The 25,727-nt window shown below is 42.5% G+C and overlaps 1 protein-coding gene across 1 annotated transcript in view; it reads right to left on the bottom strand.

Annotated features, from left to right (window-relative positions):
* Positions 1 to 7,646: 7,646 nt before the first annotated feature.
* LOC118098114 (matrix metalloproteinase-17) overlaps positions 7,647 to 25,727 on the bottom strand; it is a 55,500-nt gene continuing 37,419 nt past the window's right edge. Inside the window, exons 5-10 of the mRNA XM_035141588.2 lie at positions 19,937 to 20,113; positions 18,670 to 18,772; positions 16,316 to 16,398; positions 15,123 to 15,275; positions 14,327 to 14,584; positions 7,647 to 9,638 (exon numbers count right to left, since the gene is read on the bottom strand). Of these exons, the coding sequence (XP_034997479.1) occupies positions 9,313 to 9,638; positions 14,327 to 14,584; positions 15,123 to 15,275; positions 16,316 to 16,398; positions 18,670 to 18,772; positions 19,937 to 20,113 (1,100 nt within the window). The 3' untranslated portion in view covers positions 7,647 to 9,312. The remainder of the gene's footprint in view (positions 9,639 to 14,326; positions 14,585 to 15,122; positions 15,276 to 16,315; positions 16,399 to 18,669; positions 18,773 to 19,936; positions 20,114 to 25,727) is intronic.

Below are 25,727 nucleotides of genomic sequence, written 5' to 3'. Positions count from 1 at the left end.
TGTGGGTAAATGTTGGTGTCACCTTGTTTTATACTTTGGCTGCTGGTACGTTGGGGGTGAAATCACAGAGAAAACGTAAAAATGACCAGAAGAGATGTCAGATTAGATGAAAACGTAAATCTCGAATAATTTAAATCCATCTTTCATTTTCTCTACTTCCTCTTTTTGCTTGGTCTCCAACATACGATCACAACAGCTGCTGTGATTCTGCACATGAAGACGCACCGGCCTGCGGACCAGGCCTGAAAAGCTCCCTGGTCTCCTGTTTAGGTCCAAGTTGAAGGACGGCTGAGCAGAATTTCTAAGTGCCTGTGGGGGGGGAGCAGACAAACAGGTCCCTTCCTGGCAGCTTCAGGTTGTGTATTGAGGACAAGCCGGGATATTACAGGGCTGATTGTGGTTGGGGTCTAGCCTTGACAATGGCGAGCAGTGCCACTAATCCTATGAAGCCATTTGGCCCCATGCCTCCCCCTTCATGCTACCTTAAGTGCCCCGGGAGGGGGACGAGCGCTCAGATGGAGCCAGCAGTTAGCAGCCCGTTCACATGAAAGGCCGATGGGAGGAAGGAGGGGGGCACAACTGTGGGTCGTGGAGGAGAAAATTCAAAGTTTACAGCCCAGTCACTTGAATCCTACATGAAAGAAAAATATATCAAAGCTAAAGTTCTAATTTAAATCAGTATTGCCTTTGTTTTGTTTGGTTTCAAATCCTAATGAATATTTCAGAGTTCTCAAAGACACGACCTATGCAGGGTACATGTATATAAATGATGCACGAGGGTGGAATGCTGCAGACACAACAAAACACAGTGGTCATAAGGGGTTTGAATACTTCATCGGTATAAACATCATTTAGATTTAATGAAGAGCTGGAACAAGCTGAATAATGATGCAGTAAAACAGTTGAATTTTACAGCATTAAAGCAACTTTAAAGAACTACAGCGACACGTACCAGAGTGTAAACCACGGCCAAGGTCCAATAATCATAGATATCAGTCCCCTAAATATTCCTGACTCGTTTAAACGTGATCCATAAATGATTCTCTGGGAAATGTATGAACAAAAGTTAAATGTAATGTTCTTTTTTGGCCCGTGCACTATCCTTCCTTTCATGGAAATCTGTGCAGGACTTTGAAATTATAAAAAAAACAAAAAACAGACTAGGGTGAAAACCTCGTGGGAGGTAATACAGGAACCAAAAACTGATGAATTAGCATTAAAACGTAATGAATGTCCAAAAATAAACCTTCTTGACATAAAATCACACAGGAAGGATACAATTCACACCTTCCTTTTTTTGTTTTTCAAACTTAGATTCAAGATTCAAAACTTTATTGTCCAATAATGCTCACAATAATGTAATATTATCTTATCTCTATGTATAGCACACAAAATAAAACAATACTTCATAAGACCACACAATGCATTACCCATAATAAAATTCAAGAAAAACACATTGAGGTCAGTAAGACCTTTTGTTCTCACTTTCGACCAGTGTGGTTTCAAAGTTTCTTCTCAGTCATGTGGGTGATGCACGGCACCAGCGGCATGACTCTCTCAGGGCTGCTGGCCCTGAGGTTACATCACAGTGATACTTGAGTCGACCTGAGTAACACTTTAGACGAGAAGAATATCCTAAATGTCCCCACGGTCACATAAAGGAAACAAGAAGTTTGTGTGTTTTACATGGTTACAAAGTTTTCAGCTGCATCATCCTGAAGCTAAATATTCACCGGGAGCATTCGTTCAAAATGTGTTTAACGCCCGAGAGATCCACACGACGTTGTTGGCTCCTTATTGCTCTGTCAAACCAAACACTTGATTTAAATCCTCTCAGCCATCAGGAAAACTGAGAGTGATGAATTACTTGGAATCTTGTTCTTCTGTTTTTTCGCTGTTTCTCTGACCTTTGTCGTGCTTACTTTAAATTTCAGATTCGAGGATGTGAGACTTTCCGTCTTTAAGTTGAAACCATGACAAGATATTGGACCTAAAGCTCAGTAGCACGAACTCAGTGTAGCAGTGAATAATTGTGTAATTTGGAAAGTTGTGTCTGGGACGTACAAACTGGACCGAATCATTTCCCTGAGCAGACTGATGCACCTCTATCTGGATGTTACTGCACAGTGAGAGAGCAGAAGAGTGTGTGTGTGAGGCATTTCCGACTGCAGGCATGTTGAAACATTTCTCCTCTGCTTAAATCAACTTCGGGCTTGAACGTGGAATTCGGTTTGTTCACACCTGCGGCATGTGTCACCTCTGCAGCTCCTCCACAGAGTCGAGCTCATGTAGAAAAGACATTACTCACATCTGCTGCTGCGAATGGTATTTTAGCAGGCGGGGGAGGGGTGTGTGGTGGGGGGGTGGGGGTGTTGCTGCAGTGGGAAATGCAGAAATGCACTGTCAACATTTTTACATTAGGTTTAAGGTGATTTATTCGCCATTTTATTTGCAGTGAATCCAACAGTGTAGTTCAGTGCAGATCACAGATAACACTGCAAAACACTCTGCAGCGTTTCTCCTGCATTGCATCTGTGCCATGTTGTTTCTCTAAGGTGTCAGTTCTGCTGACGTGAAAAAAAGATCTCAATGCACAGGAAATGCTGTGGTTTCAACAGTTTCTATGAGATGGTCTCAGCTGCAGCTGCACGAGCCTGCCGCTGGTGATTCAGGGATGTGTCTCTGTACGTGACCTTTCCACCACTTGAAGTAGGATCTTGAGCGACTAGAAACAGAAAGTAAAGTGTGAATTATTTATATTCTTCCTCCTTTGTACATAACCTCCTCCAGGATTCTGGAAAAACAATCTATAACTTCTCTGATAGAGACGTCATGTATGACGTCATCGTTTAGATTTACATTTCCTCAACAAACATCCACGGTATAGTGCTGCTCACCAATGTTTGACTATTGCAGAGAAAATTATATATATATATATGTTTATAATTTAGTTTCATTAAAGCTTTGATTTGCCAGTGTTTAAAGTACAAAAGTAGACTTCTTCAAAATTCATATATAGAATAAACAAAATGTACAAATATAAATACCTTATATTCATTGAACAAACCTTTATGTTAATATGTACGTCTGTATACCTCCAACAATCTGTCTACATACTTTTTCTTTCCAGAGTAATATGAGGTCTCTGTGACCTTGACCTTTGACCAACATAATCTAATACGTAGTACGCAGCAATTATCAACCTGAAATGAATTATAATAATACTAACATGAAGAAATACACAACTTGACACATTTTCCAGTACAAACAGAAACAGATTCAGAAGAAAATAAAGATATATATATAGTTAAAGCATTTAGAAGACGCAGCACTTTCTATGCGTCATAACCTCCTGGTCTGCTGAGCATGCTGACACACAGAGTTGGGAAAATGAGCCTTTCTGCCCCTAATGTAAAATCCTGTTTCACCGGTGTTAGGAGGATAATGTAATTTCCAAAGAAGGATAGAAATGTATTTACATCTTTTTTCAGCCTTTTCTCTGAACTGCTTTTATTATATATATTGTCAGATGCTTCATGAGTGAAATTTATTCCAGCACAAAAACTAATCGTGTGTAGAAATGGATGAAGGTGAATGACATGATTTATTCTTACTTGTGTAAATGTAATGTTTGTGTTTACTGAAAATGAATGTAGTCATGTTGTAGGTTCCCTCTCATTATATCAATACTGAATATGTTCATGTTATAACACAGCTCATTCACTGATATATATGTTTAAAGGCTTTGTATCAGTATACGTTATAAAGATGGACGACATGACGGCTCCCCGAAAGTGAAGCCTGAATATCTTGATCACCCCCTGGTGGCCGGCTGCAGCACTGTTCAGAAATCCTGCCTCCTCTCTTTAGACCCGACCTCCGGAGGATATCCAGAGAAGTTTCACACATAAACAACGCAGCAGGAGATTCTCAGGTTTGTCAGGTTCAGTCATCATTCAGATTAGGGGCGGTGCAGCAGGAAGAGGCAGGAGGTGACGTATGAATTCTGTTATGATCACATGTTCTTGTTTGCAGCACATCGACCTTATCACCGAAAGATTGTGACATCTTCATCAGTGTCTTCTACGTGTACGGCGTTCATCTTTCATCATTTACTAGAGGACTGGCTGGAGGGAATCTGCAGAAAGTCCGGAGGCTCTCAGTCGGACATTTGCGAAATTCGGAGTTCAGTTGAATCTCTGAAAGCAGCTTATGACTTAAAAAGAAAAAGTACGAGGCTGCAATATCACTGTTGCATCAGCAGACAAGAGAGATGTGTGAGGAGAAAGAAAATTAAGATTCAGAAGGAAAACATTTCAAGCACGAGGGAAACAAATTGCCTGTTGGTGCTGAAAGTGCAGCCAGATCAAGGACATCTCAACGCTCAGACATTTTTCATGTAAAGCAAATAATGACTTTTGGACTTTTAGCGCGAATAGCATGACAAATGAAAAGAAACGTGAAAAGGAATTGATGGAGAGAGAGAGACACTAATGAAATGATTAAAAAGAAAAATTAGATGAAAGGTAAGCAGACGAGACGAAGAGAAGGACAAAAATACGGGAAGAGGACGGGATGAAAGATGAGGAGGAGGAGGCACTGAGGGATTGACTGAGGGAGAAAAACTTCCTGAGTCTGGATGTGGTGGCTGAAGATTAGAAGGTAGAAGGAAACTGAAAGGACGTTTATTCATCTGAGGAAAGGGGGATAATAAAAAGAGGAGGTAGAGAACAGATGGAGCTTCATGCAGAGATTAGTTTATTTCAGAAGTTCTGAAGTAAAATGTGTTTGTTCAAGATTCATTCAGGAGGAATTCAAGAGCTGCTGAAAGTTCTTCAACCGTCGTCCAGACAAAATTAATTTAGTTTCTTTATTGATTGTGGAATCGTTTCATGTGGAATATGAATCTGTGGACAACACAGTCCTGCACATACATGGCTCCAAGCAGATTAGAGGCTTATCTCTTGTTTTCAGTTACTGTTTTTACTTTTCATTACTTTAATATTAAATAAGATTGATGAAAACAATGCAGAACACACTGTATTTTATTCTTTTACATGAATTTGCAAATGATAAGTGATAACAACTAATGTCAAAATCGTTTATCCTAGCACCAGCAGAGGGCAGCAGAGCACCAATGAATAGCTGTGAATGGAACAGTAGGTTTCACTATTCTACACATTTACATTTAAATTATTAAAGAAGGTGAAATGGGTTCGGTTGATTGATTAGTTGATTTAGCAAAATCCACATTTTTCTTAGACTTTTTTTTATTTAAAAAAGTTTTTATTTAGTTGTTGAAAATGCTAAAACATGTATAGAAAGCTTCACTTTAATATTAGTTATTTAATATCCAACCACATTCTCTCATTATCCATCTGAAACACTCACACATATTATTTTAACCTCAGTTTTGGTAATATTTTGACTGGTTGAGGAACTACAGTAAATTCTGTAATTATTATTATTCGCTGTACTTTCTTTTAAGAGTCATTTTCCAGACCCCAGAGTGTGTTCATGCATGTGCTGATTTCATTTGTATTTCCTACAGTCTGACAGTTGCTCTTTCACATTATAAAAAACGTCGGTGTTTTCATTGTTAAAAAACAACCACTCCAGCATCTTGTCTCCTCGCAGCATCTCCTGTGGATCGAGTGTCGCACCCTGTCAGATATGCAGAGGTCCACGTTGTGTATTCTGCACCTGTGCCAGCTTGGGGGGGGGGTGGGGGTGTGGGGGTGTGTGGGGGGTCCTGCTCCGGGGCTCCAGGCCTTCAGGGCTGAGGTGTGTTCGTGATGACAGGCGAAATGCAAAATGGACAGACACAACAGCTGCTCCTCTCCCCCATGACCCGGGCTCTGTCTGAAAACCCAACACCAGACACTCTGAGGTGGAGGTGTCTGTGTGGGGTACAAATAGAGGGAGGTTCAGAGTTATTGTTGCAGAGCACTAACCTCCTTGTCTGAGGCAAACTCATGTGTTACTGATTTCACTGTGTCCTTGTCACAGGTCTGACAACGAGAAGTTTGATACTAAACTCTGGCTTTTATTCAGGGATCGTTTCAAGACAATGGGGCAGTGGCCGTTCTGAACCTGCCTGTTTGGAATGGGTTGTTTGTTTGTCCTGTGAAGACAGCGACTCCAATGATTCCATTTCAAAGTCATCAAATTAGGTCTTATGCTGTTGTTTTGATTTAGTGACCCCTAGGGGCCAAAGTTACATAATGTACGTTTAAGTTTGGTTTTAATTAGCTATGTGATGCTGTAGAAAATAGTGTGAAATGTCATGATTGACAACCAAGACTGACTTTCACAGACTTCGTGATATTTTGGCTTTATTCTTGTGGAGCAAATGGAGATTCGTCTTCCATCTGAACGGACAGTAAGTCCTATAGAACACAAGTAATAAACACAAGTGGCCAATTTCCATATGAAAACCGTTTCCTGTCACCTCTGTGGATTATGATCGTACGGCTGACTTGCTTTCTTATCTCTGCCGCTGTCTAGAGATGACATTAAATTATGTTTTTACCTCCTCCTCACGTCTGTTTGTCGTCTTGCTGTTTTGGTTCTTGTTGCTGCCGACTCTTCTATTTTCAGTTTGCCTCTCTCTCCGTTTCTAACCCTGTCTATTGCGATCACTCACTGTCAGTCCGCGTGTTTTCTCCTCTTACCGAAACGCTTTCTTCCAGAAAACCCTCCCACTGCAGCTCCTCGGCTCTCCTCCAGTCTTCAGTGCTTCAGCTGCAGAGTGATTGATTGGTTCTGCCTGGCCCATCTGGAGGCTCAAGCTGTGACAGTGTCAACTGTCGAGGAAGCTCCGTGGATGATGCCTCTATTTGAGCATCTCCAGTGTTTAAAATCCCAGTTTCCTGTTTCTAAACATCCAATATGACCAAATCAAACACATCTAATCGATCTGTTTATCACATCTAACAGGACGTGCGGCTAGAAAGTGACTCCCCCCCCTCGCTGCACTCGCCTGTGGGTGTAGGTGCCCTCCTGCTGGCTGCTGAGCTGCACCAGTTAATTAACACCACTCGACTGTGTCAAGTGAGGGAAGGAAAACTGCTGCTTCGGCAGAAGTAGTGACTGGGTGACTTTTTAAACTTTTAAACTAGATTCTACCTCAAAGCAGAATGAGGGATCTGGGTCTGCATCCATTTGTGGGGGGTAGCAGCCGCACTTTGGGTGGAACAAACATGCACAAATTTGTGTCTGTGCATAGTTGAGACATTACTTAAATGTGTGTGTGTGTGTGTGTGTGTGTGTGAAGACTCGACAGGCCTGTCATGCTTTTATCTTTCTATCTCTGTAATAGTCACATCGGAGCAGTATTTTGGGATTTGGTGACGTTACTTTCCTTAAGAAACATGTCAACACATTTGTGTGTGTGTGTGTGTGTGTTAGTGCAGTGGGATTGACACAACGTGGTTTACCACTAGCTCAAACCCAGGTTCCTTTTCATCGACACTGAATAATCGACACAGATGTAAGATTGATTACTCTCACTCGGACATTTTGCAGACATTTTACAAAGGGTTTACGGAAAACGTTCGGAGAAACCGACCCTAACATTTGCATTTGCACGTCTGAAAGCAGCTTAAATAACCCTGATACAAATTCATGTGACCCAACTAAGCCGATAAAGTCAGATCCTTTTATTTTTCTACAAAAATATTTTACATTAGAAAACACAGCTTAAAATATACACAGCCCACTTGGTTATGCAGCCGCTGCAGCACCTCTCAACTCAAATATATCCGTCTATAGGTAAATATATCTTTACAGCAAGAATAAATCTGGGCGCCATGTTGGAGAAGGACTAGAAGAGGTGAGAGGGAAACTGTCCAACAGTCACAAAAAGCCTCTATAAACTCTATAACCTGATCCAAGCAATGTAAAAAGTCAACAGGGAAATCTGACACAAAAATACTAGAGAACCAAGAGCAGGGACAACCTCCGACCCAGAGGTGAAAATAATGAAACCATGGAAATGTAGTCATGAGCAGCAGCACATCACTCCGGAGCAACGCTGTGGGATTTAGCAGAAGAAGAAAAAAAAAGAAGTGGCGAGCATCTGTCTCGCTCTCACAGTAAAGAAGTTTTCAAACTGTCGGCGAGAGTCAGAGCCGTCACAAGCACTTAAGTCTGGTTCCGACCTCACTTTGAACAGTGATGGATATGTGTGGATTATGGGGTTTATTAAAGGGTCAGTTCCCTCAAATACTGAAGATTATTCAAAAAAGCTCACTTCTCTGTGGTGGTTTCCTGCAAATGCACATAGTTCTGTTCTAGTTAGAGTTCTGTGGACGATCAAGAGTAAATGCTCATCTGTGCTGCCTTCACTGTCCACATGCCTCCAAGCATCCTTTACGTTAGCATGGTTGTCATAATGCGTCCTCTAGAGGGCAGCACAGAGTCGAGTGTCCTATGATCGTCTCACTTGATCTATTGGCAACACTGCCCCCCCCATGATTTCCGGTGGTACTGCTCCGTTTTGGCTGTTTTATCCGTATATGTAAACTTTAAGATGTTCACAAATAGGGACAAAATCAACACAGACAGACAGACGGATCTGTCCATTGAGCTAATACTGATATTGTTTTTCGCAAAGATGCACAACTTGTTGAAGAGCATAAATGAAATTCCATCCACTTCCATCGATTTGGGGTGGAGGCAGAAACATGAACCATCTGTTTACTCAGATACCACCAGAGGGAAGTGTGATAATATGTTTATGGCACTTTTAAACCAATTTTGGTGAAACAACCTGCTGTCAGTTAATAATATAGGCAACAGTGTGTGTCGGCATGTCGTTCACCTACAACCCAGGAAGCTTGTATCCGTCTGTGTGTGGAGACATCGATCAGTGCTCATGACGAGAAATAATCAATAACCATTTCCCTTGTGTGGGTCATCCACGAACCAGAAGGTGGTTCGATCCCTGGCTCCTGCAGTCTGTATTCCAAAGTGACCTTGGGCAAGATATCAAGGCAACAAATTGCCCCTGGTGGCTGTGACGACTGGTGTGGGGGATAGAAAAAGTGCTGCACATAGAATGTTGCTGTTTAAATGTGAATGTGACTTAGTGAGAAAGAGCTTTATAAGTTCAGTCCTTTTATCTCTTCCTTCAATAAACATTTATAGAGCGCTGTGGGTAGGTTGATGTCTTTACGGACCAAACGCCAAATAAATAATCACAAAAACGAGAGCAAAAATGATAAAATGAGAACTAAATATTCCAGTTGTAGGGTTGTGTCCACTGGCCCTCCACCAGTCAGCTCAGGAACTTGGTCCCGTGCTTTGGTATCATAGCAGTTCGGAGCTGAGGGCCAGCGAGAGCGTCCAGAGTGGTGGCAGCAGCCAGAGGGGGGAGGTGGAGGGGCGGGCGCCCAAAGGCGAGGCGGAGTCCGAGGTGCAGGAGCACACCTCGTACCCGTTCTCCGCGTGGTCCGGTTGATGGTGCACGTTGACCCTCGTCTCCGTGCTTTTGGGCTCCGTGTCGGGAGAGTCCGACTGCATCTCCGTGCACAGCAGCCAGTCCTTGGCGATGAGGCGGGGGTAACCTGCCTCCACCTCCATGTCACTGCCTGGAACTTTCCAGTACTCCTTCCCCTTGAAGAAATAGGACGAGCCTTCATGAGGAGAGAGAAGAGGGGGTTAGTGTCTGTGTGTTCTTTATTGTCAACAGAATTATCTTTGCTCTCATCTCAAGCACACAACAAGCTCAGAACACGTAGAAACATCAAGGGCCTTAATTTCGTGAACCAGTGATCCAGAGTAGAAAGTGTTTATGTTAAGCACTTTCACAGTGTTATTACCCCCCCCACACACACACACACTTGAGATGCAAGGAGAATAATTTGATTGCGATTGCAGAAGATGCATATCAGCGGGATGTGTATGGAAAAACAAATTCATCATGGAAAATCTAATGCAAAATTAAAGCAAATATAAGTTAACAATAATGATGTTGAAAAATTTTGCTAAAAGTTGTATGTGTCCACAGACCCGTGCAGTTTCAGTCCCTCCAGGGACACACTGCATTTACAATAAGAGGTCAACGTGACCTTCAACCTTTGACCATTGAAATCTAATCATCTTTGAGTTCAACTGACTTTTGGTACCAAATTTGAAGAAACTCCCTCAAGGTGTTATTAAGATATTGTGTTAACAAAAATGGGTCAGACGGACAACTGAAGACATTATTGTTTCTATTCCTTCAGTGGCATGAAAACACAATGATCATTCTGACTCTGCTTGTATTTTTTGATAAAAATGTAGCTTTGAGTCTCCTAATAAAACGATTCTTCAAACTAAAACCTCCCGATCAACCTAAACAGTCGACTCTTTTCTCTCCATATGAAAACAGCAGCTACTTTAATTGATTCAAATCTAGTTTTATTTGCACCGACACAAATGTCAATTTTTTTAAGAATACATAAGTAAAACACACGAGGATCACATAAAAGGGTTTAAAATACATCTGAGTGCGTGGTAACTTCGCCGGCTCTCTGTTGGACAGCCGAGATCACAGAAACGCCTGGTGGGCGTTCTTGACACCGTAATTGCACCGTGCCACTTGATCGTTACCGACACTCCCCCTACTGCGCCTGTCCTTTCACTGTGGTATATTTAAGTTAATTAGTGTCACCAAAATACAAAAAAAGGCTCCGACAGAATCTCGAGAAAAAGACTGCACGCTGTGGAAATACCACGTTTTAGGAACAAAGCCTTCAAAGCCAATGTGAAGAAATAGCTTCAGTGTGATAGCTGCGGTCATAACATTATTTTTGTTGGGGCTAGTGTTAGTTCAGTAAAATCTATAGACCTTAAATCAATTTTCCGAGGTGTCATGTTGAAGGTGTTGAAAGAAGAGAAGATGATGAAATCAGGGCAAATTGATATCTTCCGTTGGTCGAGGACCTGAACACAGAGTGGTATGTTTACATTTATTCCTTCTTTCTAACCTTATCTTTCACTGTTTTTCTCTTGCAAACATTTTAATTCCATCTTATTAATTCTTATCCACACTTGTAATTATTCCCTTTGCACTTTGGCTCAACTGTTGTTGTGAATGTGCTGCATAAATAAATCTCACTCGACTTGACAATCTCTTCCAAATAAGATCTTCAGTTAACGTTTTTTCTACTTCTTCCAATTCCCTCTTCTGGTGTTTTCCTTATCCATCTGTCATCGTTACCGGAGGACGGAGCCCAGAGGCCTGAAAGCCACAGTCTTCTCCTGCTTCTCTCTTTTCCTCGGAGACCAAAAGTCAGAGAGGCGTCAAAGTCGGTGAACAAATCCCCGAATCAGTTTGAGAAGAGTTTTTCTTTTGATACTAAAGATAAAATCGCAGCAATGTTGAGCAAGTGAAGTCGACAAAAGCTGCTTTCACGGACATTTTCTAGAGCTCATGTGCGAAAAACAGGTAAACAAAGGGCTCTTTTGTTTTTTGGGGATAATAATCCAATTGTATTGGATTTGGTTGCAACGCCGTTTAGCCCTGAAACTCCCAAAGTGTTTTGTGGACTCAAACACTTCACCCACCCCCCCATCTGCATAGTGGTGAATAGATAATGAGTGAATTTCAATTTTCTGGTGAACTATCCCTTTAAGCTCTTTACAGTTTCTGTGCAGGTATCATGGTTATATTTGTGTGTGTGTGTATTCGTGTAGTAATTTCAGGAACTAAACATCTCATCCAAAAACTGTTTAATCTCCAGCCTGCTGCTGCAAAATTAAATAAAAAGAAACAGGGCTAAATACTGCATTTATTGCACTAGTTAGTTTGGGATTAATATGCCAGTTAGTATTCTGCTGTACTGTGACTATGGGACCAACTCCTAATTTACTGCATTTCCCAGGTTTGAGGTAATGACGGCGCATGTGACTGAGACTGTGGCTCACTGATGTGTTTGTATTCGTTTCTGGACAACGGAATTGGAATGAGCTATTTCAGGCTGTGGCTACACACACACACACACATGCACACACACACACACACACACACACACACACACACACACACACACACACACACACACACACACACACACACACACACACACACACACACACACACACACAGTTATTAGTGGGATAAATTCATTGTTGCTCATGGTATTTTCAGTGGATTTGCCGACAATAAGACAACAACAGATTGAAGGGAAATCTGTAGCTGTAGAGAGATTTCTGTCGCAGCCAGTTTTGCTCACTGGTCTCTTGCTTTTTCTTTTTTTTCTCCAAACATTGCCACCGTGAAAACAACCGGGTGACTGTTTCGGTTCAGAGGAAGTTCAGTCGGATTTTTGGACTGAGGCCCTGTCTAAAATTTGAAACCCTCCTATTTTAAAACCCCTCGTATGAAAAATGCAGGATCCACTTCCAAACTTTGTGGCAACAGATGTCGTAACTTTGTTTTGACAAATGCGACGCTGTATTCTCTCATTTTCCGGAGATTGTAGCAGCTATTATGATTCCTCTATTCGTCCTCTGAGTCAAGCCATCCATCCTTCTAACATCTCCTCTCTTCCCTTTCCTTGTCCTTTCCATCTTTTTCCTCAGGTATCCCTCACATCTCTCTGCTCATCTTTCATCGAGAGGTGTCGCAGTCTCTCCTCCGTGCTGTCGCATCACTCTTTCTCCCCCCCCCTCTGTCTCCTTCCTCTTCACATTCATCCTGAGCTGCTGAGACAAACAGAGGGCTGGCTTTGATGTGGCTCCAGATCCCGGGCCCCATGGTCCTCCTATGTGCGCCTGTGCATGTAGGTTTCCAAGTTTACCCTTGCAGGCTCTGTGCTGATAATAGCCGGAGGTGCAGCAGGGTTGGGACTGTGCGATTGGCCTCTTCTCTCTCTCTCACACACACACACACATGCACGCTCATGCACGTGCGTACCAACATCAAAGAGCTGGGAGCGAGACCTCTGAGTCTACAAGCTGAGGAGACAGAACACAGGCCACTAAACACCTGACAGGGAAAGAGCTTCCTTGTATTCACATGCTGCGGGGGGATTAGGGACACCCTGGCCCCAGCTGAGAGTGGTCTCACATTTCAGGAGTCAGGGGCTGCTTTTCCTTTTCTGGGTATTTTTAAAATGTAGCACCACCCGGAGCTTCGTACACACACAGAGATTATTGTACCTCTATCTTGGTGAGAACACTCATCGGTATAATGCATTTGCAAGCCCCTTACCCTAACCGTAACCATCCAAACTAAATGCCTAACCCTAATTCTAACAATAACCATAAAAGCAGGTGTTAGCCCTCAAACAAGCCTCTGAAAAAGCGGGGACCAGCCAAAACTGTCCTCACTCTGTAGGGTCTATGCCTAGATTAGTCCTCACAAAGGTATAAGTAGAGTATAAAACACACACACACACATGAGACTCTAACAGAAAATAAAATGCTGCACAATTGCCCCACGCTAGACCTTCCCATTAACATGCATACGTGATCAGATGAGTGTGGCTGCTTGATGGGAGCAGGCGTTGTGACCTTGACGCTGGCTGTGATTACACTGGGTTAGCTCCAAGGTTTGGACGTGTTCGACTGTGTGAATGTGGAGCAGAGTGTTGGCAGAAAAGATCACGTTCGCTGTGTCAGAATAACAGATGAAAATGTTTCAAAAAAAAAAATGTTTTCAAATGAGGAAAAAAAAAAACACAAACAGAAGAAGAAAAAAAAAAAATCAAATGCAAATGTGCCTCTAATCTGAAAACCGCAGCTATGCCAAACAAAAGCATGTGCACGGATGCAGACAGGGACTGACAAAATAAACTAAAATAAAACAAACTGTATGAGTCACAGCAAATACTGAAATAGGGAATATATTTATCTGGTAGAATGTCTTATCTTGGAGCGACAGAAGTAGATGCAAACGAATAAATACAAAAAGTTGTGCGATGTGCAACATCAGTTATTATTACTTGAGTGTCTCAGTATTCCAGGTGTAAAAGTCTGTGGTATTTTGAGACTTATACTGACAGCAACATGAATTTTCTTTCTTTGAGCATGGTAGCGTTTTTTGTTTATTAGAAATAAAGGTACAACTGAGGCAGATGGGAAATCTGTTTTGGACAAAGAACAAGTTTGACCTGATGATGATGTTAAAAGATCCCCCTGGTCGTTACAGTTATATTTTGAGGAGAACATGAAAAGCTGAACCAAAACAACATGAATGGACCACAAAGGAAGTGTCTGTGTCTGTAAAGATTCAACTGTGGTTCATTAAGTGGCTGGAAAATGGTCAGATGTGTCATTATCATGTTTATTTTCGTGTTTGTAACTAAACAAATGTTTTGCCCAATCGACCACTCACCGTCCGACCACCTCATGGCGTCGTCCAGATGCAGCGGCAGCCCCTTCCACAGCGTGCTGTCTTTGGGGTAGCCCTGGTCCATGCGCCGCAGGTGGTCGTCGTAGCGCCAGTAGTGGTTGTCCTTGAAGAAGTAGGTTTTGTCGTTGTGCAGCCAAACAAACGCCGCGTCTATGCTTTCCAAGGGCAAACCAAAGTCACTGATCGGACGAGGGTAACCTTCCTCCACGATATTGTCTTTAAACACCCAGTACTTGAGACCTGAAGAGGCAGAACACGGAAAATCGACTTAGCAATCGTAAAGATCACACATAACAGACGGCGTATCCACTTGAGATGATATGTCTGAAATGATGAGAGACCTGTAAGACATGTGAAGGACAAAAAGATAATAAATTTAAATGGTTTAGACATATTTTCTGATCCGCAGCCAGTGACGAACGTTCTCTGCCCGGAAGACTGTTGAAAATCTTACACCGACTTGTGCCCTTGTTCCTGCACCTGTGTTTTTTTATTCAGTTTATAACTCCTGTGTTTAATCTTCTCTCACAGTCCCAGTCACGTTGTATGGAAGGTGTGAACAGCCTCTTCAGAAAGACGCGAGGTCATCAGCAGTTTAAAAATATACTGGATGTACTGTCACTAAAAATACAGTATGTACTAAAGTATGAACATTTGATTTTTATTTTTTTATTTACTGACAAAAAGAGAGAGAAGCTTTTATGATTCCAGATTCTCACTGTCACTATTGAACAACTTGAAATTTGACGACATATTGGAAATGCAGATGGTTTTGTACCTTTGAAAAAGACTATTTTGTGATCTCCTGGTCGCTCATACACGGCGTCCACGCCATCCAGGTTGGTCGGCAGGCCCCTCCAGAAGCGATGGATCTGTGCAGGACGCAGAGACACCAGGTGCTTCTCTCGAGTTAGTCGCCAGAAGTACTTTCCTACGAGGAAAGGTACGGGTGTGAGTACGGGGGAGCAGCCACATTCAGGCTGCAGGCCAGAGATATTATTGTTTGTTATCTTTTGTGCATTTCCTAACAGCGCAAATGTAAATTCATCTAATGTGCTGTCACTGGTATTGTGTAGAAATCTTATCGACGTTAACCTGCTCTGAACTGTTTCCCAGGCTTTTCATTTTCATTCTTTCTTTGTATTCTCTATTTTTATTAAATTCGAACATGAAATTACTTTTCCAAAATGATTTCGTTGCATCGTTCACATTCTACTCGAAACATCTTCCGTCCCTCACAACTGTCCACTCATGAACTCTGAGCCAACAGTGCTGATAATAATTATTTATCCTTAAACCTACAACAACAATAACAACAATAATAGTGAAAATAAAGTACATATTTACAAAAACATATATATGTTGTACATGTTTACATTTGGCATGTTCATCAAAATCATCTTATAATAAAACATCATCTGATTTTAGAAGATAGATTATCAGGCCTCGATTCAAACAAATCCTCTCCTGAAACCTGATGGCTGAAAATAACGAAAAACATACAGTCAGAAAAAGAAAAGACTAAAGCTAGTGTAGCAATGATCTCTAAACATTGAATGTCCAGTGTTCATATAAGTAATGTAAAAGATTTAAGAGTTTTTTTAAATAAGAGAGGTTTGCAAAATGTCAATTAAAGTTCAGCATTGTTAACACTGCTGCTGAGCTTCTGCGAGTCGTGCTGCTCGTCTGGGTTCTGGGTGGAAGGCTTCGGGGGTGATCCCTCCAGAGGCGCAGGCATGAAAGCCTGATGTAATTTTTGGGTCTGTTGGCGGGGCTCAACCGGCTCAGCTGGGTGTCTGTACAGCTGCTACCCCCCCTCAGCTCCTCTCTCTCTCTCTCTCATCCTCTTTCCTTATCGCTATCTTACTTCCGCTCATTTAGCTAATTTCTTTCTTTTTTTAATATATATTATTTTCCCACGCAGCTCTGCAGCTTTGCGTCTCTCGCTCTTCTCCCTCTGTGCTGCTGTACCTTTGAAAAAGAAAGCCTCCCCTCGTATCTGGGCCACGGCATCAAAGTGACTGGAGCATCTGTCTGGGGCATCTTGCGCCAGCCTGGGAGACGTGAAGAAAGAAGGAAGAGGATTAGAAACGAGGGGAGAAGAACGTCTTGGTCGAACCAGCACAATTTACAACACTTTAAACTTTTAAAACAACGACAAACAATGATGTTTTCTGCAGCTGATGGAGGAGGAAACATTGTCCGGCATCTTTTTACATATCCACATTTTATTCCCACTTCTTCTGTGACTGGATACCTGCATGAGTCGGTGACACCAGGCTAAAGATGAGATTCTATCACGTCGACGTGGTGAAGTCCCTCTGTGCATTTATCACTGATTTAAAGCCCCGATGTGGTCGGCCTGCCAATGATGAATCCATTAGCACCACGACGCTGTGGGCGCGAGCCTGCCAGGCCTTGTATCACCAACAAAGGTCTCTATTCAGAGCTCTAATAGCACCACACCACTGCTCAGTGGTTAGCACAGTTCTTCCCGAAACTTGACGTACAGACAGTGAAGGTCACCATGAACAAGAGTCAGGTGAAATATCTGTGTCACCTCAATGAAAACAAATCCCCTTAACCAAAACCGCTCCAAAAATCAATGGGTTCTTCCCTGACCCAATCAAAACCCTTCCCCAATGTTTCGTGGCAATCTGTTGAGTAGCTTTGCGTAATCCTGCAGAAAACATACGGACAGGGGGGGGGGAGTTGCCTCGCTGGTGGAGGAAAAGAAAAGGAAAGAAGCTTTAATTTAAATCCAAATGAAGACAGGTTTCTAAAGTTGTTTTGCTCGGGCCTCTTGAGGGACTTCTTTAAGGTTAGCGCTCGGTGGTTTGGGAGTGTGTGCGTGTTTATGTACATTCAAAATACATTGATAAGACAAAATTAAGTCTAATTATCCTTGATAATAAAAAATTACTTCTGCCTCTTAGCCGACCGACTTGCTTCAGGGAATTACCTAATTAGACGAGCAGGCTCCAAATTACTGAGCCAATTTGCTTTGTTGACACCTCATGATTTCATATCAGGAGGCAAAAAACTCTTCTTTACAACACATGTAGCGAGTTCCTGCACAGATTCATAACATCGTCTCTCAGTGGAAGTGGTAAAAAAAAAGTGAGAAAATTAAAATACAATCACAACTTAATCATCCTGACGTACAGGGAACAATCCAAATAATAGAAATATCTCTGTAACAACGTGCACTACAGTTTCCCTGCAATAAACAGCACCTGGGTGAGGCCTATTAAAAGTTTAGCGTTCTTATTTGATGCAGCTGAACTTCTGTTATCTGTTATTATTCAAAGAGCAACTCTCTATGTTGTGTGTGTGGAGAAATCTCTGAGGTACAAAGATACAGCTGATTTGTATTGACCCTCTTCGATATGACCATGTTCGAAATTGGCTTGAACAAAAGAAAAAGAAGATCAACATGTATCGGTCCATATAAATATTATGTTAGAGGCCACAAATAAATCATTGTTTGGGAAACACTGAGAAGAGTAAAGATCCCTTTGGTTCATAGTGAAACTGCCGGCGGGTCAGAGGACGTCAGCTGAGTTCCCGGTTCTTCAATGTGGCTCACGACGCATTTGAGGTCATGCAGTCAAAAGAAAGTGTCCCAGCTATCTCTCAATGTGGCGCATTCAGGACGCATTGGTCCTGTACTTAGCTCTGACCACTTTTCGATTAGATCACACAGGACGGATGTTAAAACTAGGCCCCGGGTCCCAGACCACCTCCAAATGTGGTCTGAGTGATCAGATCTTAAAGCGTCCTCAATGCATCTTGGGGTTTGTGGGTGTGGATCCTCGACCCGAGCCCCGTTGGTGCCAGGCTCATTTGGGTTTGGCGTAAAACTTTGAAATGATATCTGGGTTGAGGTTGGGTTCGGTCACGTTTGGCTGGGCTGTCTACTTGACTTATTTTCACACCGCATGTATCTGTAATCTGGGAAAACATTGGGCTCGGTTTGGGTTCGGACCCAAAAAACACTGCCTGTCGGGTTTGGGTCAGGATCGATTACTTTTATCTCCGGTTCGGAAAGAAAAGTGCAACCCAAGCAGCCATCTGTCCACGTTCGATCGGATCACTCAGGTCTAAACGGGTCCACCAGCGCTCCTCTGGCCATTAAAGCATAGGCAGTGTCCTGTTGAATGAGATCCGCAGGGAGTGAAGCCCGGAAAACATCTGCTAAACCGCAGCGCCGGTGACGCTGGGTCACTGCGTTTTATCGAAGAGGCTGGGGTGGATTTTCTTAGTGCGAGTACAGTCCAGTAACTTTTTGTTGCATGTGAAAAAACCTCAGCTTTTTTACTCACAGGACGTTGGACCTGTTCTCAGGAAGGTCGAGCAGGACGGGAGGCTCAGCCGTCTGCGAGGTGCCTCCTGGTCGGATTGTGTGGGACACCGAGTCTCTGACACCTGGGAAGAGAATTTACAACATATTTAGTAAAATTCTGCTGATTCATAGTTACTTTCTGTATCTCTCTTCTTTTGCAATTAATTTTGTCATTAATTTCCTATTCTGTACCACAATATTACATAGCGAATACTCTGTGCGGCTCCTCTGCTGCAGTTTTACCTCCACTTCACTCCACCTCAACTTGATTCAATTCACTTGCCCTCGCCACTTATTCCAGCACTTCATTCTCTCTCTCTTCATGTTTATCATTCTCTTCTCTCAACCCCGCTGCTTTCCTGTATCAGGGAGCGGCGTTATAAGGTCAAATGCCACAGCGAAGCCCAATTAACTCCATCCCTGTTTTCATTAAATCAATAACCTCGCTCTACAGAGCTCATCAACTGCTTCCTGCATGAGGAGGTCTCCGTATCTTCAGTATTCTGAGCTGCCACCGGCGAGCAGCTGCCTCCGCCGCTGCCCCGGGAACACACACGTAATTACAGCAGAGGCTCTTGAGTCATGGTCGGTGGAGGAGAGGAGGAAGTGTCGGTGAATGCAGATATGTGCGTCTCCACGGGGGTTTTCACACAGACAGAGGATTTATCAGAGAAGAAGCAGAGATTTACTTTACGATCTATCAAAATTAACCAGTATTTACTGTAAATTCCATGTTCATAATGAGATAATGATGGAAATGAATATCTCCTGTAATGACTTTAAAGGGCAAGTCAGGTGGAGACACAAGAAAATGTTCCACACTGGCTTCTGATGAATGTCATACTTCCATTTTACGTCACAGCTCCTTCATAGTTATATAACCACTTAGCTGTTTTTGACAGCAGCGTCCCCAGTACTTATACAGACAGAGAGAGTGGAGACCCAACTCGAGCCCAGGCCGGGTGAGGACAAATCACTTTGAATTGAAAAATCCGAAATTGGGGACGGGGCAAGTGTCAGGGACAGAGGAACAGAAACTCAGTGCAGCTTATATTAACTGCATCGGGTTCCTGTACCTGTTGGGTTCAGGTCCAGTTGGATTTCTCTCTGGTTCAGATGAGTTTCAAGCCGCACTCTAATCAGGTACTGGACTACTGTGTAATAATGCGTGTGTGCTTTTTGTAATACTGAAAGCAGATTTATTGGAGGAAATGAAAATAACCCTTCACATACACACACACACGTACCGTAGAGCTGCCAGACGCGGACCTTGTCTTCATAGGGCAGGTCGTATTTCAGAGGGTCTCCTACGGGACCCTGGTAGTACGGTCTCATGATGGACTCCATGGCGGAGGTGTGGACCAGGCCGATGGCGTGACCGAACTCATGGACTGCAACCGCAAACAGATCCATCCCATGGGTGTCTGAAGGACACGGAGAGAGAGAGGGGGGGTGATGGATAGAGAACATGGATGAGTGTCAAGAAAGATCATGAACTGGAGAAAATAGGAATAAACATAAGGCAAACTCCATTAAATGCACAATCCAAAGGTCAAAGTTCATTTCAGTGGATGGTTTTAATTTTTCTTTCAAAATACAGAATAATCACTAAAAACTGTAGCTGGCTCCACAAATCCACTTCAACCTGCTTTTAACACGGGCACGGTGAACTCATGCTCACCCCCTCACACCAGTTACATGAGCCTCTATGTTCAAATGAAAATTAAACGAAAAAATCCTCGATATATGCCAAAATTAAAAGGGTTATTTCCCGTGACCTGTACCACATCCTTCCACCAAGCTTCTTGGGAATCTGCCAAGTAGTTTTTGTGAAATCCTGCTAATAAAGCAAACTAACCAGCAAACTGACAGAGGCGAACCTCCTTAATTGACGGAGGTGATTTTAGTGGTTATTCCAGCTGTAATATAGTAGATAAAAGTGGCGTAGGGTAAACTGCTTCATATCAGTCACTAATAACCTGATTTAAATGGTCAGATGTGTTAGGGTTAGGGTTTAATACATTTTGACATATGAAGAATACGCAAGATTCTCTGTGAATTACTTTGGGATGACCCAGTGGCTAAACTCTCTGATGTCACCTTTAAGCTACGTCTGTGTCCTGAGATGACCTGGTCCAACCCCCGCTCAGGTATTTCATCCTCTCTCAACTCATCTGCAAATTAAGAGGCATGACAGACAGCTCAGGGGGCTTTGAGTGCTGTTAGGCGTGTGGTGTGGTGCGATAACTATGGTAATGCTGCCTGAGTCCCTGCACTGCCAATCAAAACCTGAGAGTGGAAAGACACCTAGAGAGCCTCTGGGCTATTAAAGCACATTTGAGAAAACCAGCGAAACTCCTTGTCTGGCTTTGCAGAGCAAGACAAAAACCCGGGGCAAGGAGATTTAGATTTGCAGAAAGAGTTGGCATGTCGAGCCAAGCTAGCTTAGAGTTCCTTGGTGGCTTAGCTCAAGTCTGCATTCAGTTAACCTTGCACACACTACAGTACCCACCTGGGGTATGCAGGAGGCAAATGCCAACTCTAATCTGCAGGAGCACACGGTGCAGAGAGGAAAGGTGAACAAAAGGAAGGAGAGAGAGAGAGAGAGAGAGAGAGAGAGAGAGAGAGAGAGAGAGAGAGAGAGAGAGAAGAGGGGCTCACAACAGAATATGCACCATGTCATCAGTTCTGCGGCTCATGTGCGTCAGACAGAATAGACGTGATGCCTGCGGACAAAGTGGGAGCAGAGAGAATTGGGTGGATGAACCCGATTCGTTTAGGAAGGAAGAGAGAGAAAGCAACAGAGTGGAGTCACAGTAGAGTCACGTAGCTCGACAGACTTTTGAATCCTTCTGTGTTCAGGGGTTCATTATTTGTCCTGCAGGATTCACCGGTGAGCCATTAGCTTTTTATCAAACTGAAGGCTTTCATCGCTTGGTGATGATGATTTGAACTAAAGGCCTTGATTCACTAGAAACTCTAAACTCTGGAGATTTGCTAATCATCTGTCTGGCTACCTCAAAACACTTTACACAGCTCGTCCTAGAAGACCTGAAGTTTTCCTACACGGCAAACTTTTTGCGAACCTATTCTCAAACTCATATGAGGAATGAGAAGTCACTTGGGCATTTTAGGCCGTAGCATAACCTCCAAATATTAGTTCTCGAAAATAAATGATAAATTTCATTGAGTGAGAAATTGACAAGCTTCTTAAACCTTAGTTAGAATAACCGTTCAGCCAGGGGAATAGTTTTCATATTCTCTCTGCCTGGGTTTTTTCCAGGGGTGAGATTAATTGGAGACTCTAAATTTACAATTATTTGTCTTTGTAACTTGGCCCTGTGATGGGCTGGCGACCTGTCAGCGGTGTAACACGACTCTGGGCCAATGGGTTTGGCTTGAGCCCCGTCGTAACACTTTAAGGATATGAAGAGTTGTTATTGGATGAATGGATGAGTGAGAAATCTAATGAGAAAAAAACGCTAAAGTAGCAGATTCGGGAATTTAGAAAAATATAGTCTTTAGGTTTTCTTATATTATTCTTAGGGGTGCTCAGCTGGAGCAAGCCCGAGACTGGGAAATGTTGGTGGACGTGGGCCAGCGGGTTACACTCCCATCACATATTGTCACCACCACCCTAAGACCTCGTCCAACCCCCTGTGATTTGTCTATTTCATAGAAGTTCAGAAGTCGGTTCAGACTGTATTGTTGACTAAAAGGCCAAAACACTTGATGACGCTAAGGTGCACAACTGAAGCTACGTCCCTAACATCCGCTCCCTGAGTCAAGAAACCTGACGTGACATGATAACAAGCAAAACTGAATCAAACATGACACACGGTGACTCAGTGACCAGACACATAATGGAAGTCATTCAAGCCGCCTTTTCCTTTGAGATCACAACTTTAATTCAGTCAGTGAAAAGGCTCAGCGGGGGGTGGGGGGTGCACTTAATGTAACAGCTGAGGACAAGCTGCCTGGACCACAGCCAACATGCAGCCCACCGGGCCACGACACACTGGGATAAAGACCAACACAAATATAATCATTCACCAGAGTTCACTGGCAACGACGTGCCCATTCTCCGAAATGTCTGCTTCTCCCGGCTGCAGCAGTTTGCATCCAACATCATTAACAACCTCCTCCATCCACATTATCTAAACTCTCCCTTCCAGCAGGCAACCGAGGGACACTCGAAACAGCGAGGAACAAAAACTGCTTCTTCCCTTTACCAGAGCTCCTCATTGATCCATAAACCGGTGAACAGAATAATGAAAAGCACAGAATTATATGATAGAACCAGTTGTCCCTGTGCTGGTTGCCTTCCTTCTTTGTCAACTACTCAGTACTTAAAGTTGTATTTCATACCTTTTTCCATTTTTTCTGACACAGAATAAAGTAGCCATTAGTGTGGCTTGTTAGTGCGAGTCCCCTCAAAATGTTATAACCTCGGCCAACATTTTCATCTGCGTTTGTCTGTTAGTTAGCAGGAGATCAATTTGTCTGTTTGTTGATGTTATTACAACTAAAACATATACAAGTGTACATTTTTAAACTGGTGAATTTCTTAATTTTCGTTGCCGTAAAAATATCGTGCCGCTCATTCTTGCTTCCACTTATTCAAGCGGCAAATACAATGTTTATTTAGAAATTGGCAAACTGAATAATGGGCCAACAATAACTTCACACAACACATAATTAAACAGTGTTGTATCGTCATTCCTCTCCAGCTCCGTCGAAATGAATTTGTCACTGTTGTTCTGAGGAAATGAATCAGAATATTAGGTTATTTTTCTCTCTCTCTCGGGCTCGGGCGGCGTAAACAGTTGAACAACATTTGGTAAGAGAGCAAAAATGTTCTTCATGTTGTATCTTAGCTAAAATGTTGAATGCAGTGCACTCACTACAGTGACAGATGTGTCCATTGTTTCTCCTACAGTATGATGAAAGAACCTTGGTTATCACAGACTCGTTCTCCATGTAAGCATCATTTGTATTGGGAGTCGTCAAGGGCAACGTGTATAATGTTGCGATGAGGTGATGTAATCACTCGGGCCTCAAGTACCTGGCTGAACTTTGAGTGCAGACGGAAAGAATCCGTGTTTGCACTCGATGTGAATTTTTGTTGTAACTATTACAGAATTTCATGTCGTTTTATATCCGTCTGTTCAGATTTAACAAGATTAATCACAAGCAGTCTGATGACTCATGATTTATCCATATTCAGAAGAGGAGAACTTAGATGTACAGTACAAAACCCAAGAAAAGTCACAACCTGCTGCTATAACAAAGACTGTAATTGTCAAAAAGGAAAAATAAAAACATGTAATACGGGATTAATGAAATTGTGAGTCAATAAAGATTTCTTTAAATTACTTAATTAATCAGGGCGATGTCATAATCACTTGATTTTAAAGAAAAAGTAAAAACACATTTTCTTTTGTTCATGTTTTTAATATCTTATGGTTTATGTACAGCCCCTGGATTCTGGTCCCGCTCCTGTTTTCTGCATCTGAATTGTTTTGCACTATGTATTTGAACATTGTATCGTCTGCTCCGTTGCCTTAAGTGTCGGCCGTTGTGTGAAACCCAGGAAGGAGACAGGGTGTGATGGGAGTTTGAAGCAAAAGGAAAAACGACACTGCACTTTAATAAAGTCTTATAAAGGAGCATGGAACAGCATGATAGCCCATTGTGACTGAAGTCTACCTTTGTCCACATAGTCCCTGTTCTTTTAGAGGCTGTAAGAGCACTCTCTCATTCTCCTACACCCACAAAAAAAAAAAGAGATTGACAGACGAACAAGGTTATTGGTCCTGTCCACGGTCCCGGAACCTGAATTGTCCCCTAGCAACACATATTATGCTCTTTTATATTTTAAAATGTGAAGAAACTGGAGACAAATCAAGAAATTCTGCACATTGCTCTTGGCTTGATCTCACATGAGTTTCATTTTATAGGTGTTCATGACAAAAGATTTAGAGTCAGCCAGTGAACTTGAGTATAATGTCAAAGCAGTAAGTTAAAATCAAGAATCCCCCATGAAGACTATGACTACGATTTAGTGCCGTTATCTGTTGTCAGATTGGAGATTCATTAATCTTGTGTGAGGGCAACTTTATTGTATGTATTTGACCTGTTCAAAATGCGTGTCATTAACCTCCGCCAAAGACGCAACAGCCCCCTTGAAATCAATCAACCTGCACAATATTGCACACACTCACAACAGAGCCCTTAATATGCATGAAAGTTTTCATCAAGATCTCTGCATTATCTCTTGAGAAATCCACGAACATTTCCGAAAAACGCAATATTGGAGAAAGTGATTAAAACATCCTAGATCCATCCCCTTCATTGAATCCACTCCAAAAGTTAATGGATGCACTTTTGGAGCACACCACACCCTTCCACCAAGTTTCGGTAAAATCGGTTCAGTAGTTTTTCTGTAATCCTGCAAATATACAGACAAACATGCAATGAAAGCACAACATCCTTGGCAGAGATAATAAAAAAAAACTGAAAAATCCACACGATGTCAAGTTGACTGATAATAAAAGTATTAGTTATAAAACAGGGACCTGCTTCCTTTGTCTTTCTGTTTCTTGTGTTTACGCTGCACACATCCTGACTGAGAGATAAACAGTACACACCAGGCTGCGTGCACACCACAGGAGCGGCTGCATGGAAAAAAAACTGAACATCATGAAAAATTCACCTGCTTAATGATGCTTTTGTTTTTGTCGGAGTAATCAGTTTGCAGAGGCAGATTGCTGTGATCATAATAATTAATAGAAGCAATCTGGCGCCTGTCAAAGAAAAAAAACAAAAAAAACAGCACTTACAGGCCTTCGCTTATTTGATCTCAATGAGATTCCACCTCTCAGCGCTTGCTAATGGACACCAGGACCATCAATCACACAGCATGGGGTGAACTGGTCCGCTAAATGTGGTGCTTAATATTCCACTATTCAGCATCATCGTGCACATTAGGAGATGGCCTTCTGCGGACCCAGATTCAGGGCCCTGCTGAGAACAGTG

Source organism: Hippoglossus stenolepis, chromosome 18, assembly GCF_022539355.2.
Source record: "Hippoglossus stenolepis isolate QCI-W04-F060 chromosome 18, HSTE1.2, whole genome shotgun sequence".
NCBI classification, from domain to species: domain Eukaryota; kingdom Metazoa; phylum Chordata; class Actinopteri; order Pleuronectiformes; family Pleuronectidae; genus Hippoglossus; species Hippoglossus stenolepis.
This window is presented reverse-complemented; position numbering and strand designations above follow the sequence as displayed.